A 17,300-nucleotide genomic window follows, 5' to 3' on the forward strand; every position below is an offset into this window, starting at 1 on the left:
CCCCCTCTCATTTAATTTCCTTCCCTATTGTGAAAAAAAGTCACACCTCTTATGTATGATAACAGCTACAGATTGTACTGTTACTGCTTTTCAGACAATTTATGAGGTCCATGACTCAGTTTTAAAGGCTCACATGATTGTGGGCTACCAAATCATGCAGCTCATTAGCCAGAAAGATTCTGACAGTGGCAAGATTAATTTTACACCAAATTAAAGTAAGCAACAGCAATCTTCCATGTGGCACAAGCAAATTAAACTATAAAATAAAAGACAAAGTATAGGGAACATTCTCATGAAGAAACTTGAGGTCTAGGGAGATGTAAAAAACTCCATTCTCTCTCTGGAGACTAAACCAACCACTTTTTGCACTATTAAGTCCTTTGCTTCCATACACCTGAAATCCAGGATTTTATTGCCAGCGTGGCAGTAATCTTTAATGTGGCAAGTTAGAGGGAACAAAGATAACAGAAGAATGAAATCCAATTTTTCCGGCCCATTATTACCAAAAGCGCAGAGAGTATTTTGGGGCTGAAGGATCTGTATTGAAACATTATGTCAAACTAGACTATACAAAACAAAACAAAGATCAATCACGTGTGTGCTTTTATAACGCATTTTAGAAAAAAAAGAAATATTTTATATCAGACATTACAAGCTAAGAGCTTTTAGAAAATAAACTATAGAGTTCAATATAAAAAAACCAGCATCCTAAGACATTTTAGGAAAGCTGTCTTCTCATCACAGGTTTTGGTAATGAAAAAATTTTGGGGCAATTACAAAGTAAAATGAGTCATTAATGATAATCCTTAACATCTGGGTAGAACTGGGTGGTTTATTATAATATATTCTCAAACATTTGTGGCAATAAACACTACTGACATAGAAGATGAAGCCATAATGTTTCATAAGATTTCTAAAGCTTTTCATTTTTTTTTTTTTTTTAAAAAAAAAAGAGTTTAATGTGAGAACTGTTTTCATGGTTCTCCAGAACTTCTTTTTTGTCTTTTTTAATGCAAATGTTACTTCCTTCTAATTTGTACAGGTCTTACTTTCAAATCATCGTCCATTTCAGGGCAATCATAATTTCTGAGTATTGCTAGGTAAACTTATCAGTGAAGGCAAACAGAACTCCAAAGCAAGTATTACCCATGTAGAATTTAGAGCTAACATGCTTTATAAAAACTTATTTGACATATTTGAAAGATATTTAGCCAGAGTTCTTCGACTTGAAGGGGCTATAAGCACTTCCTAGATTTAGCCCAAAAATATGTACAGGATTGTCTATAAGATTTTGCCTAGTTCATAACACAGATTTTTAGTTTGTTGATTTCATAATAAGTACTTCATCTTACTTCAATTAAAATAATTAAGGCACATACCCAAAACAAGAGTAAAAACAACATAGCTGATACTTCTTTTCATTTAACTGTGGTCTACTGTTGCCCCTCTAGTACAGATGAGCCACTCTGCAACACTGATTTTTTGCCAGTGCCCATATCAACAGACCGAGGCTCTCATTATCTCAACCCCCCTTTTCTCACTGTACTAAAAACGGATTTTTTTTTTTCCATTGGACATTTTGAATTGGCAAAACCAAGAACACACATATGCTACCTAAAGGGCACATAATATTAAGACTTTGGGTGGTTTGTTTTTTTTGTTTTATGAGTTTTCCAGCTACCAGTGGAAGCAGCTTCCATTAGTTCCAAATAAAGCTACGCATTTCATATTATTTCAAAATTAAATCCTAGCTACTGTTAAAATTATAAAAATTGAAAACTTAGCTGAGTTGCAAAAAGAGGACAATACAGTGTTGTAAAACTGATGCAATAGTAAGTAGTTTATATTTAAAATAAATTGTAGGTGACTACTTTTAGCATTACAGTACATACGGTACTGATAAAAATGAAAAGACAAGATAATGACGGAACAGATTTTTGGAAGAAAGGTCTTACTGGCTTTCTAACAATACCACTCCTTAGTGTCAGGAGGAGGAGCAAATTACTTTCCAAATCCCAGCTGATGCATCAGTTGTATATACACAAATACATTTAGGTTATGAGTAGAAAGGAGGAAGCAAATAGCAAAGTTTGCTATTTTCTAATCTACCTGAGGAGAATGGGGGGAATGTGACGCTGCTCTTCCTTCCTGACAATATGTCACTCAGCACCAAAATATCCTGTCCTCTGTCAAATGGTATGAATTATTCTCCCAAATGGAGAAACAAGAGGTGGTAACGATGACTCCAGGTTAAATATATATTGACTGTGATTCAATTATGGCTTTTTAGCTATTGTAACCATTTATAGCCTTCAGATTGAAAATGGAATTCATATCCAGGGTAGCATGCTAGGTGTTGCCTTTTACATGTGAAAGTCTAAATCCATCCTTGATTTTTCTACTTACTTACATATTATCACATGGTACAGTCAGAATTAAAAAGTTTGCCTTCAGGGCAGATACTAACTGTTGAATCTCTTTCTAGTCAATAATACAGGCTTAAGGAGAATTATGGCATAACAAAACTGATTTTCAAATCTAAAATCAACAGCTTGAGGATTGCAGAAAACACAGTAAATGCTTTGCCATGGTTCACAAATGTGTGAGCTGTACTCTATTGTATTAATATTACCATAATTTTCTGAAAATAAAACATTACAGTATGTGTATTCTTTCTATGTAAAAGAGTAACGGACACAATGTTATAACATGCTCAGGAGCATTTTTTCCTAACATCTAAATATTGATACTTTTCTTTTTCACCTCTTACACTTTTGCCTCACTTTTCATTATTGTTCACATCTTTCTTTTCTCAGTAGGTCAAAAATGAAGAATGAGAGGTGCAAGCGATCAATCTTTCGAACTATAAATCTGCAATATTAAATTATCAGCTCAAAGTTCCTCCTTGTCCTGTACTGCATCCCAACAGCAGCCACAAGTGGATGTCTAGACAAGAGCAAATCAAGAGAAGCACATGCAAAGCTTTTTAAACTGCCAACTATTTTCAGCTGAGAGGATTTCCTACAGAAATCTGCAGTTGCAGAAAGACTCAAGTACTTTTCTGATTCTCTCCCCTGTCAAGTCAGTGGTGACATGACTGCTAGTGACAGGAAAATTAGCAGATGCCATCAGATTACCTTATTCACTGGTAAGCTAGCCTTCACAGTTATATCAGTCTCAGGTTCCTCGGTTACATGATTTACATACCATTCTATAGTGGTTTTGCTGCTGTACCCCTATTCTCCAACCTAAGTTATCACTTCATCAACAGTGCAGGCAATAATCACTTATTTTAAAAACAAAACTGAAATTAACTTTTCTTACAGATGAAATCAACGTAGTGTTAAATAAGAAAAATAAAACAAAACAAAAAAACCCAACCAAAACCCAAGCCAAAAAACACCCCAAACTATTCTAGCACACAGCTATCTCCAAAAATGACAGCAGCATACTTTCTATAAAACAGGATATTTGGTTAGGGACCATGACTGAAGCATGACTTTAATATAAAATTGCTGTGCTAGATGGACGGAATAAAGCAGAGAATGTGCCTCCAATTACAGGGTTTTAAAATACCCTTTTCTGATACTGACCTACTAAATGATAATATTGAATGTTTCTGTTGTTCCTTTTACCACTGTACAACACTTGGTACCAACTCTGCAATTGGACAGATTACTATGTGGACATTTTTGCTCAGAAGAAAAGAAAGGTGACACCAGCTTTCAATTCTACTGACACAATTTTATCATCATACTGATAAAACTAAGAACTTATTAAATTCACATTCTGAAGGTTTGGAGGCTTTGTAATAGAAAGAAGTTCAATGCTTTCAAAGTAATTAGAATCTGATGATTTTATTTAACACATTTACTGTGCAAATGTTCAAACATTTGATCCTACTGCAAATCAAACCTCACAGTATTCCATATAGGAGGATATTCTAAAAAATTTAACATTTTCTGTTCCCCTTCCATGAACTACATTTTACACTTCTGCTGCTACTGAGAAATGCATTAAAGGCAGGTCACATGATTTCCCTCGTGTCAACAAATGATGGCTCAATTAGGCAGATAAGAATCTACAGCCCTCAGCAGAAACTCTCTTCAGCCCATTCTCAGCAGTATAAAGAAGCACTTAGGGACAGCAGTAGTTCTGGGAAATGAATACTTGCTATCCTTTATTATACACACTCATTGAAAATTTCTCTTTTTCTTCAAAGAAAATTGGATCCTTCATGTTGTTGGAAATTTTCAGTCACTTCTAGTTTGTGAATTTTTTCTACATTCAGCTACAGTTCATGATTAAAATCAACATGATGGTGAGGAATTTTAATTTTAGTACATCGTTCTGCTATTCTAAATTGTCTCTCAGAAATAAGATCTCTTAATAAGTAAATGAATAAAAACTGTTAAGTTTTGACTCCAGTCCTCAAAGGACAAGGGAAATTCATATTTAAAGATGAAATTAATTCTTACCTTACTCTGCTGTGATCAAGTGCCTTAAGAACTCCATATACAAAGTGTGCCAATGATAGCAAGCCCAGCTATAAATGCCAATATTCTCTTGGGTGCTCTCAATGGATGATAAGGTTGTTTCTGCTTACTTCCAATTACTCATGCCATCTTCCATGCCCACTACCTGCCATTCTTTTGCTGAATTTCCTAATTTTAACCCTACTGTGAAGAGAAATCTATTAAAAATGCTGTGGTCTCTTACTTCAGGTTACGCAGAGAGAGTAAGACAGAATACTCAGTACCTCCCTCCTTTTTTTTCCATTTGTCTCATTCTTTAAGATTTTACGACTCTCTATAATGCTTAGCCTTTACTTTTCACAAAACACCTCAATGTTGTTCAGCACCAATTATACTCCATATGGTCTTAAAAAGACATGTTCAGAGGCATATGCTGAGGCATATTTCATGCTAAATACTGTTAACTGCTGTTCCCCACCATTTTCCAATCTGCAGGAAAGTATTGTTATATTGCATCTGGCAAGACCATAGTTAGCAAAAAACTATTAGGAGGAGTGGAATTGTGCAAACCAACTTCAGTAACTTCAGTATAAAAAGTGTCACAAGACAGATTTCATCTACCGATTGTCAAGGGCTAGACATTATTACCCACATGAGAAAACTTGTGAGTTAGGAAGGTTTTTGCCGTATCTATAGACTGTGAGGTCGGAGTATGCTGATATTGATGGTGAATAGTATCGCCAGGTATTTATCAAATGATTTTGACCGGGCAGCCACATTATTTAGAAACACAAAAAAAAACATGTTGTCCTTAATCAAAATAGTTGTGCCAATAAAAACTTCAGTGCAAGTATGATTAGCCTGAGAAGGTGAGAGCATTTCTGCTAGTATAGCAGCTGTTATAAACTGTTTCCACATTAGGGTGCTTATGCTAGACAGAAGTGTAAATCCCCAGGAGGGTTTTCCACAGCAGCTGCATCAGCAAAATCCTTCTATTATAGACAAAAATCTAATTGCCCTTAGCTTTTGTATAAGTCAAACCATTGCAAGGATTAACACTGGTGGTTTTATTTTGCTCATACTGTTAAAATGACATCATCAGTCAGCCCTACCTTCTAGCATGATGGTCTGGATAGGTCTCAGAAAGGAAGTGTCTAACTCTGTTTCTCCAACTTCGGAATTTCTTCTAAAATTGCACTTATTCAGAGAATTAGTATTTCCTTAAATATTCCACCCAGGAAAAAGGAGGATCTTTGTTTTGGCGAACCAGACAGTCTGAAGCACATTTACCAAGCAGGTGACCCACTGCACTGCTGACTGACCATTAGCCCTGCAACTAATGCTCAGCCCTACCTTAAGGGCACAGTTCCAATTTTTTAAAAAGAACCTCAGCAAACACCATAAAGATCTCAACTAAAGCAGATGCCACTTACAAAAGCAGAAAAGTCTTTTCCTGTGTTGCGCCAAAGCCAATCCAGGATCTGTCTTATGTCCCACAGTCTCTTACAAATGAACGTTCAGAGCCTGTTTTGGGGATTAGTCAATTCCTGTTTCAAATAAACCTGGTAACATATAGGGTTCACAGGACTCATCTCTTCTACTTCCTAAAAGGCCAAAGAATCTATCGCAAAGTTGTAGAAAGCCCAATCTGTAAGGCATACTATGCACACATTTAGTACATTATCATTGAAAATCTGTGCAGAAGTATTTTTGAAAAATACTTTTTTATTCTAAGCACACAATTGCTAAACACATTGTAGCATACAAATTTCATGGACATATTTTTAGGATAATGATTAGCTATGCTGTAAAAACATTTTTCTTTTTAAAAAGATAGTTACTACTTGCAGAATCAAAGAGTAACCCTCAGGTTCCTATCCTCCTTGTAACCTCTGCTATTTCAAAACACCCGTAGTCTACAGTGTAGGTCAGTGGCATTCAGTACAGTCCAGTCTTTGAGCTAAGAGGAAGATTATATGTATATTGCACTATGTATACGTATTTTAACATTCTATAATTTCAGTGCAAAAATTTCTGTCTTTGAAACAACAGAGTGCTCAATTCAAAGGTCAATGGTGGGACTCAATGATCTGAAAGGTCTTTTCCAACCTAAAAGATTATATGATTCTGAATTATTAATCATAACTTTTTGCATGGGGAAAAAAAAAAAGAAGTTTGTGCACTGTCCCTATTAAACACACAAATGATAACTGAAACTATCATTTCGACTTCAGACCAAGGAATGGGCTACCATAAATAGCTTAATATAGCTCCCAAGTTACACATATGCACATAGTTTTTTCTGTTAAAAAATTAACCTTTTTCATGTAAAACAGAGCATAATTGCTATAGTATTTGTATGCGATCCTTTTAATGTAGCTGATGACAGAAACAAAGATTTATATTCCAGGGCGATGCAAACTATGACATCTCCATGTGTTAGTGGAGATGTCATAGTTTGGCATAGAAATTTATATTAAATTACCAATTTAATATAAATTCTGGTAGTCAGCATTCACAATAAGCAAGCTACCTCAAATGAGAAAAAATCACAAATTCCAGTTTCAGGGAACAGTCTTAAATTAATAATTCTTTTTAAACCTTAACAGAAGTACTGAAACGAAAAATAATTCAAGACGGAACCAATACTGGCTTCAGTCGGAGCTTCTAACTCCTCAATTTGCTGCTGCTTTAGTCTTGAGATTTTGCTCTAAAAAGTTGACATGGTAACAGACAAAATTCTTGTGCTCTAATAAAGAGAACATCTAATACAGACTGACACGCAAGAGGATCTGCAGTAAAAATTTCCCTCACCCCTTAGATTATGAAGGCTTTCTTTTTTAATTTACATGTAAATGGTGTGTTAAGTCTGTCCAGACTTTACATCTAATTTGAGACCCACTGTCCCTAAAGGTAGAGGCATCTGGAACAGAGGTCTCTGCAGTGGTGTGCGGGCAGCACAGCAGGTCCCTGGCCCTGGTGAATGCCTCTTCTCAGACTGCTACAAAGCCTGATTCAACCTTTGCAGACACGTAGTTCGCAACCAAGAGACTTATTTAGTATTTCAACAGATTTACAAATTCTACTAATGAAATAAAAGCATGCCCTTTCCTCTCCCGCCCCGCCAAAGAAAAAAAAAAAAGCAATATACTTTTAAAAACGTAATGCAATCACAACCATTATGTCAATGAAAATAACTTGCTGGGTTTATCTCTGTAGGTATCTGTCAAATGCAAAGCACACAACATCTTTGGAGTAATAATGATGTTTTATCATTTTAATTACAAACACTTTGAAAAAAAATCCCTAAAGTGTACCAATTGGGGTGGTCTGAATTAACAGTAGGTTGATAGCCCAAGGGTAGCAAAAATAGATTGAGCTACCAAATTTCATAGTAGTTATAGCAGCTGTTTTGTTGCCTCAGGGAAGCTGGGTATTTAACAAAGCAGACAGCTTGGCATTGGCATCTGATTAGTAATGTGGGTATTGTTGGACAGAATACACGCAGTTCCATTGTTTCACTGTTTGATTATGAATTTGGAGAGCTATGGCATCGCTTAGCTTTTAGAGTTAGCTTCTATATGTTCACTTACAGGTACTGTAAAAGGATATTTTTTCACTTATCACTGGCTGCAAGTAGGGAATATTGTCTTGAACATGATCGATGAAACATGACGGGATTTAAATGTCAGGGTCAGTTTCATCCCCATTTCTGTGCCAAAATTTTGTTGAATCGACTGTATAAGTTTTTCTGATTGGGGAGAAAAGTGAATAAGGTGAAAGCCTGTTCTTCCCTTAGCACAGGATACAAATTATTTGGAATTTTAAATCATTTCAAAACATCATTTATTCCAGTTTAACATTACAAGGGAAAATTTCTCTTCACAAAAGAAATCTCGGAGGAAAAATCCAACTGTTGGCGTTTCTGGGAGAGGGGATTGATTTTTATTTTTCTAATCCTGCAGTAGCCTGACAGTTTGGATAACCACTGGGGGTAAGAGAATCGCCAGTTCAAAACCAATCTGCTTAATGGTAAAAATCTTAGTTAACATGCTTTATCTAGAAAGGCTTGATCTTGGGGAATAACCTTAGCACAAACAACAATATTACTCTGAGGTTTGCATTTGAACTTCATACAGCCAAAAAGACCCCCCACGTGGCTCTTCTCTCTTTCATTCTTTAAGTATACATCACAAATTATTGGTGCTTGTTGGCAGAGTTCAAATCACTGAACTCATTGCAAATAGTCTACTTCAGCTAGAAGTACATTCTTTTACTCTATCAAATCCATCTGAGGTAATAAGACTTGATGTTTTATTCAACAGAGCTGAGGAAAATTGTTGCACAATAGGTTAATTCAAAATGGCAGCATAGAAAATGCATCTGTCAGTGGGGATCAAATTACAGGGCAAGCTCCTCTCAATGCTTAGAAAAACAAGTCTGCAGTTCTACAGATTATGTGCATGTGTGTGTTTAAAGGGGTGGGAAAGGAGCTAAATATCTGAGCTAACCTCCAATTAAAGTCAATCATAAAAACAGCCAATTTAATGAGTACGGATTTCTTTGGGTAATTATAACACCAACCACTTTTTTCTCCCTCTCTTTTAAATCTGTAATTCTGCCTTCTTGTTATTGCTTGCTTTGTCATTAATCGCCTCGGGAACTTGATTTCCTAGCAACAGACTCTGCCACCAAACATTTGGCTCCTGTTCAACATTTTCTTTGTGAAAAATGGCACTGCTATTGCTGCCTGGCTGTTGCAGCTAGACTGGCTGTGTAAGTGCTCTAATAATGCACTCTTCTGAAAAACACCCAAAAATCACATGATAAAAGGAGCGATGACTGAGCTTCACTAATTACTGTGCTGAAGAAGTCTATCTGCAATTTAAAGGCTACTGGGGCAGGAGGAGAATGACAAGAAGGAAAACGTATATTCTTCATATAAATAAATATAATAAATAAGAGAGAGGTGAACATTTAGAAATAAATATTTTTATGATGTTAGACAGATCCACAGTGGTTTCTTATTAAGAGAAAAAGAGGTACAGTCTTTCTTGAAAGTTGATGATATATTTTTCTGCATAAAGTACAAAGCATTCATCCTTGAAGAATGACACCCTGAGAATCAAACTTCACAAAAAATAGGCAAAAAAGTTTCTAATTCACTTTTTCATATAAATCACTTGAGAAAACTCTGGTAAAATTGTCTATGCATGAGAACTTATACCTAAAATGGTAGCATAATGCACACCGCATCCTGAAGACATCACAGAATGACATAACACATGCTTGGTGGCAGTTTAGACAAAGCTCTTTTTTTTTTTGCATTTTGATGCAAGAAATGAAGCTGTGAAATTCTGTATTTATGAGAGTATTTTTCCCATATTTATTTTGGAAGCCAGTAAATAGCTGATTTGCTTCCTGGTTAGATAGAGCACCTATCATGTGTCCACAACAAATGCATCACACTTCAGCTATACCTTCCGGAAAATACAGTCTCTCAGGATGGTGGGTTTCAGGAAGGTGATGTTATCCCAGGCCAGCAAAAATGGACACAACTAACTGTTGCTAGCCAAAGGTTCTTTTTTTATGATTAAGACATTCAGAATGGCATTTTCCTGGCCATAAAACCTATTCATTATTGTGAGAAATAGTTTTGCACGTCAAACGGCACACATACTGATGCCAGAGCACTATGGCAGAAGTTATCAATGGAAAAAAAGCTATTGTGGAGTTATTCAAACAAATGTCTTTTTTTTAGGGGATATTTTGATTCCTGCCAGTGTCTACATCTCTTGTTTCCCATGATGCACACACAGACAAAAGAAAAAAAAGAAAAACTATCACAATCCACTGTAAATTATCATACTTATCATAGCAGGAAATTACAATAAAAATGCCTTCATTGAATTTGTTTCTGAAAGGAGGAGACAGCACAAAAGAAATTTCATTTATACTTACATTGTTATAATAATCAGAATTTTTTTTTCAAGTAGAATAGCCAAACCCCAAGTAAAATACTGTAGGATGTTATTAAAGCTTTGCCATACATTGCTGACATCAAGCTTATGTTTTGACACTCATGCTGAAACCAGATAATTCCGCCATCAAGCCCACTACACCACCACACTGCCTCTCTGCTTAGACAAGCACTTAGCCATTAGGAAAAAAAAAAATACCACAGTATTTGTGGAAACATACCAGGGTGGTTGGAGCTTTAAAAACTTTTCCTTCTGCAGATAGGTGGGTTACACTGGGTTCATTACGACATGCTGCAACACATTTCCTACTTGAAACTCAGCCTAAGACCAGAATACCTGGCCTTGATCAGAACTAGCATTAACATCAAAATAAACTACACTTGCCATTAACTCCGTAAAGACAAAAGAGATGCTGAAGGTGGTGAATATAAGTTAACTGTGGGATAACAAATCTAAGCAGTATTATAAAATTTAATACTTTTATACTTAATGTGGTACAGCTGAAGGGCATCACCATTGAGAAATTTCTCCTATTTGCTACATGGAAGTAGGAGAAGGGAATGGTTTAAACTTTTACAGACTGTGAAATAACAACAGCCCGTGCAAAGCTGAGTGAAAGCTTTATCTTCTCTGAAAAGAAGATTGTATGACAATACTGAAAGCAAACAAGCCAAAATTCAGCCGCACATAAATAAGTTTTAGTGCTACATAAAAGCTTCATTGCTCCTCTACCCTCTATCCACAATAGGAAGCACAGGAGCTGAAGTATTCAGGCACTGTAAATACAAATATTTAAGACAAGAGATCAAAATGCATAAAGTATGTTGTAAAAATGTTCCCACTTCTCTTTAATGGACACAGGTAAGCATGAGCATCAGCAATGCCATACCTATATGAAATGACTAGGCAAGGAGTCTACGTAATGCTAATGAGAAAAGCTTTGAAAGACATTACTTATAACACCAGTGCTTTAAGCACAAAAACTATACCCTCAGAAACCAAATTCAAATACAGTCCCTAAACAAAAATCTACTATTTTCCTTTGTACAGAAAAGAGACAAGCATGTTATTAAAGGAAGATCTGTTTGGTTTTTGGGAGCGACTTAACCAATCCATTCTAAGCTAAGACTCAAGTTACTACAGACCAGGTACCTAACTGCAGTCAATCCTGCCATTTCATATGCTTAGTACAGGAAAGTATTTCTGAAAAAAAAAACAACCAACAAACCAACAAGAAAACCCAAAGCACAGAAGGAACTTTCAAGAACACATTTATTACTTCAGCACAAGATAATATTGGCATCAAGTGAGAGTGTTTCACCTATCTAATGCCTCCAACTGCTAACATAAAATGAATGCAGGTGCTGGACTGAAGAACAAATTGAGTAAAGCTAAATAATTGGCAGAAATAAAGATGGCTAACTGGAACAAGAGAGAACACACATCTGGGAAGCACTGCGCTTGCAGCAGTAATGTTCAAATACAAGCAGAAAGTTAAAATTCAGCTGTCTGTATGAGCAAGCAGTGTCAGTTTTCACAAAGTTAAGATTTCACAAGGTTAAGTGCAGCTTTTAATGCAATAAAGCTGTTTCTTCTTCCCTTTTCCATTTTCTTCCCATTAAGAAAGGACAAGTGCAAAATTCCTTACTCACAGAGTAACACAGAGGTGGTTAATGGAGTCAAATAACAACTAAAATTCCCCTTAGTTTTTTCTTTCTCTTAAGTGGATTATGTTTTTAATCAAAAACATTAACAATAAAAAAAAATCTTTGTACCCCAGGCCTTTGTAAGATATGAAAATTAATAGCTATATGCTGCAAGTTGCACTGAAAATGTTGAAATGTTTGTGTGCAATGTCAAAGAAAATGAGGACCAGCAACTTCCATAGATTACAGCTGGTGTTGAAGATATTGATGATCTAAAAAAACAAACCCCCCCCACAACCCAGTACATGTTATAGAATTTAACTTAAGAGATCCCTACGTAAATAGAGTACTAGCAGCAGTTTAGTAAATGCCTCTGAAAATAAGGCAAACAAGGTGTGGAGATGTGGAGTTTCATCACGCAAGTTTGTAAGATGCAACTCTAATAGATAAGAATTCTAAACGGCAAGTCCTGACAGAAAGCATAAATTCACAGAAAGAAAGAAAAAGAAAAAAAAATTAACATCTTTTCACATCAGGTTGTGTCCCATTCACAATTTCACAAACAGAATTACAATGTTTAGTCTTATCGTAAGTCTCAACTCATTCTGAAACAAGGAAAATGTCTGAGGAAGAGACATATTCTAGCCCCAGTAGGAACCAAATAAAATCCCTCACAGTGAATTCTAATCAGACACCACAGCTAGCACAGCTAGCTGATCCACAGTGAAATGAATATGACAGACAGGAAGATATGATGTCAATGGTAGAAATTACTGCAAGTATATGAATTATATCTGGAGAAGGGAAAGAAATTGCATAGAGTTTGACAGCACATGCAATCTATCTTAAATGATACAAAGTAGAGTAATTTTAAAGGATTAAAATACACCTTTAAAGTTTACTATCTTTGAGAAAGCTGGGGCAGCCTCTGTATTTTGCTTCTATCTGTGATTTACAGGGTCCTATTCTTTGCTAGTCTTTCTCCAATTTGTCTGCCGGATCTGATTACCAGATGGCTAAAATAAATGTATTGTGTTCATTCATGGTAACAGAAGTTGTCTTTAAGGCCCCTGTCACGGCTTCACTATCTTTTCTTTTGTACTTACTCCTTCCTCTGTAAATTGATTAGATTTGAGAGCTAAGTTTCATCTGAGGACCATTCTGTTCAATGCTGCACTGAAAAGCATATTATCTGTTCTAGGAAGCACATACAGATGACCAAAGAATATCACAGACCTGTCTTAAAGCAACAACTGCCCTGCTCTGCCAAGAAAATAGATTGTTCTATAATCTTAGGACACAGATTTCCAGAATAAGTATCTGTCACTTACATACATTCTAGTGCAATCCAATAAATAGGTGACAGTTGGACAGAAAGAAGGAAATGAAAAGCAACATATGCGCAGTGCAAAGCCAAGGAAGGTAACAAGACTTGAAGTGAAGACAGACATCAGTAGACAAGGACTCAGAGAGCTACCCTGTACCTCACGAATGGCAATCGTTCACTACACGGTTTTGTTTAATGTGGTAAACTGCTACAAACTTTCAAGTAAAGAAGCTAAATGAAGGAAAAGGATATGAATGTACTTTAGCATGAGCATGTATGGCTCTACACACTGTCTCCTTTCTGTAAGGAGTTACATGTGCCACCTGTGATCTTAAATTACAACAGTCTTAGAAATCTCTTAGAAGAACCCACCTGAGTGGGTGTTTTTTGCTACAGGTGTGAACCAGACTCTTTACCTAACAGATATCCTCCTGCAGTTAGATGCTTCCCTAATCTAATTCCACTTTGAAAATATCCAGCACAATTTATTACCACTTCAGTATTATTTATTTAATCATTAACATATGAACATCTTGGGGTTTATTTTCAGTTTAGTACAATACTTCTCTTAGTCAAAGCTTGGATGTCATAGGACTGGCACCTGAAGAACAGCTTTTAATATATATGAAAATCAGCGTACTGCATCATCTAGACAAAATTCAAGTGATCAAACTGACTGAACACAGAAGACTGGCTTCAGAGCTAAAATAAGATGAAGGCTATATCTTAAAAAAAAACACGCCGTTGTTCACCTCGTGTAATGTTTCCCATTTATCCTGGAGCTCTCCTCTAAGTTTAGTTTATCTAAATTGCATCAGATCATACCTTGACTGGTAATTATAAATAAGCATGGTAAGATAAAAAACAAACCAACCAACAAACCAAAACACAAACAAAAAAAAAACATCAAAAATAAACAACCCCCCTCCCAACAACCCAAACCAACAAACAACCAACTTAGTAGTGCAGCATAGCTTTTGATAACATCTGACATTTGATAACATTCTTCATTTAACTATACTCTTAGCCTTTCGGTATTTACTTAGCCAATAGCATTAATTCCTAAGCATGGTATCTGGAACAGACTGAGGTATAATTATTGGGAAAGAAAAAACTCAGAACACTTGAAAAACAGAAATAAAAAGTGAGTATACAATACACCGATGTGATTTTTCAACTGCAGCACAAACATATGGTCAGAACAGTGGGATGTATTTTCTTTGTGCACTGAGAAGGTTATAAGTATTTTTTGACAGTTATAAAGGGGCAGTCTTGGCCATACACAAGAATCAATAACAACCATGTAAAGCCTACAGCAGTGCACACTAACAGGCTGTAGGAGACATTAACACTACCTAAAAGAAATAACTGTATTTTCAATGAACTTGTTCCTCCTAGATAATCAATTTTTTACACTTCTTACCAGCTGTTCCTGCATAGCTCAGGTAGTGGAATGGAAGCAGCTGTTGTACAGAATCCATATATTACATGCACGTTACGCAGTTTTAATCTGTCATAGATGTTTGCTAATTTTGATCAGTCATATCAACTTGGGAGCAAGATGAAAACAAATTCACCACTCCTATTTAGGCAAGATGTAATCTACACAAACACACTAATCTGGCTTGATTAATTCTGGATGACAAAAAAAAGAATACTAATTGTGAATCTGCTAATGCCCCATCCTCAAACCCCCTTTATTCCAGGAGTAAGATTTCATCATTCAAATCAGTTTGCCCCACCGCCCACATTCAAGAAATTTGTCACAATCATTGTTTCTGAAATATTGAGTTATAAGGTGCCATAGTAATTACTATGGAATAAATAGCAATTAAGATTGTTCACACAAATAAGCTCAAACTGTTTGCAGTGAATAATTATGCTAATAGTGTTTTTCTACATAATTTGTGCATCCTTCACAACAATTTACTAGAAAATGTGAAATGTAAATTTGATGCATTACTACAAAAGCTCTGAAAATACGTTCAGTTCTTATGATTTTTCCCACAAACTTAAGAAAGCACACAACTCAAACATACTTCCACATTTGTACGTTTAAATTCAAAGAAATCAAACTACACTGAAACTGAAGCAGTCACATTCTTTCATTGTATTCCTACAAAATCATCCAAAACCATTATGCAACAAACATCCTCATTGCTTAGACCTCACAATGTTTAACACGAATTTCAGTAATGTGAAAGAAGCTGAACTTACTGCTATATAATAAACTTTGGCCTTTTCCACCAACTTCCAGTTCTTCTCCAAATCAAGATGCTTTTCCTTCTTATAGCAATTAGCAGCAGCAAGGTTAGCTACAAGAGACCTGAAAGTGATTAAAAGTCAGGCATTAGATCCCCTTTAACTAACACTACTGCAAATTTCTTACGAAGAACAAATTTCTCAAAGATAATCAAAGATCTTAATGAACACAGAAACAGTTAACAAAGAGCACCATAAACCACATATACATTGATAATTTTTTAACATTTAAATATTTTAAGTCATATACTAAATACCATTTAAACTATATTTTAAGTAATGTATTTTAAATAAAGCTAAATACTTTATGCAAACTTTCACTATTAGACTGTTCATGTGCCTTCATTTGCTTAGAATCAACCTTTGCTGAATTTTGTTATCAAGCCCCTCTGTATGGTACAGCATCTGCAGATTTTCATTAAAACTCGTCTAATAACTAACACCTAAAGGAAAGTAGCTACTACAGTTTATCTTCTCAAAACTATTTTTTCCTCACTAGAACCCAAACACTGATGCATATGTATGTCTTGCCTTTATATATATATATATTTATTATATTTTATAGTTATATTATTTAAAAAGCAGTTTGTTTGGATTCCCCCCCGCAACCCCCCCATTAGGTTCATATTTTCTTTTAGCAAATGACAAAGGGTTCCATTGCTACTTTTAGATGATGAACTGTTTAAAAAAACATTTGGCTTAGCTGTGTATTACTGGAAAACTACCAAAACCTCATCTGTACTTCATTCTTACTTAACAAGTTATAACACAAGTCATGGGACAAAACTTCCACAACTTTCACTAGCAAGAACAAAGACACTTGTATCATATTTAGTTTGTTAGATGTAAGATACACTCTATTTTAAATTCTCCTCTTCAGCCATTCTATTCCACGTTATGAAACACACAAAAGTTATAGACACACGCCTAAAAACAGGTCATAAAAAGATGGTTATACACTAGCTCTGCACTCTGGCTATGATGACCAAATCCATCTGTGCACTTTTATTACGATAAAGTTTTATAACATCCAATATTTAGTGAAGGGAATTTGACAAACAGACATTTTCATGCTTACATAGAGGGTTTTAAATTTAATTTTCATGATTTAATAGTCATAGGATGCACCTTTAATATTAACACATCATTGATTTGTGATATTTAAGTATATTAGCCAGATAAATAACATGTAATTACACATACAACCTATGGCTATTGAAAACTTTTGCCTTCTCCAATGTGTATACAACTGATGTTGTAGGTATAACCCTTTTCAATGTAAATGCTACTACAATCCAATGCATCATATTGGTAATCTGCTTCTACCAAGTTATGCCATGTGCAGGTGTTAGGAGCAAACTAAACTAGGAATTCTTGAAATTTATTCCACCTCAAACAGCATCTTTTCACTATTACCATTTCTCTTTGTCCTATTCAATAAAATAAAAAAAAAAACAAAGCCCAACAGAATCCCTTATGAAGACAGCAACCAAGTCTCCCTTTAAACTTTCCAAAGCACTCATCACTGACAACCCCTGTAAGTTAAACAGATCAAGTGTATTAAACCAAAAAGTTAGACTTTTTCTGAATATGTCAAAATACATAGCAC

The 17,300-nt window shown here is 35.4% G+C and overlaps 1 protein-coding gene across 6 annotated transcripts in view; it reads right to left on the minus strand.

Annotated features, from left to right (window-relative positions):
* ADK (adenosine kinase) overlaps positions 1-17,300 on the minus strand; it is a 305,725-nt gene that overhangs the window by 135,866 nt on the left and 152,559 nt on the right. For all 6 annotated transcript variants that reach the window (XM_062639731.1, XM_062639723.1, XM_062639711.1 and 3 more), the window contains one exon: positions 15,647-15,755. In XM_062639731.1, the coding sequence (XP_062495715.1) occupies positions 15,647-15,755 (109 nt within the window). The remainder of the gene's footprint in view (positions 1-15,646; positions 15,756-17,300) is intronic.

The sequence above is a fragment of the Pezoporus occidentalis genome, unplaced genomic scaffold (assembly GCF_034315485.1).
Source record: "Pezoporus occidentalis ecotype Australia unplaced genomic scaffold, CSIRO_AGI_Poc_V1 ctg116, whole genome shotgun sequence".
Taxonomy (NCBI): domain Eukaryota; kingdom Metazoa; phylum Chordata; class Aves; order Psittaciformes; family Psittacidae; genus Pezoporus; species Pezoporus occidentalis.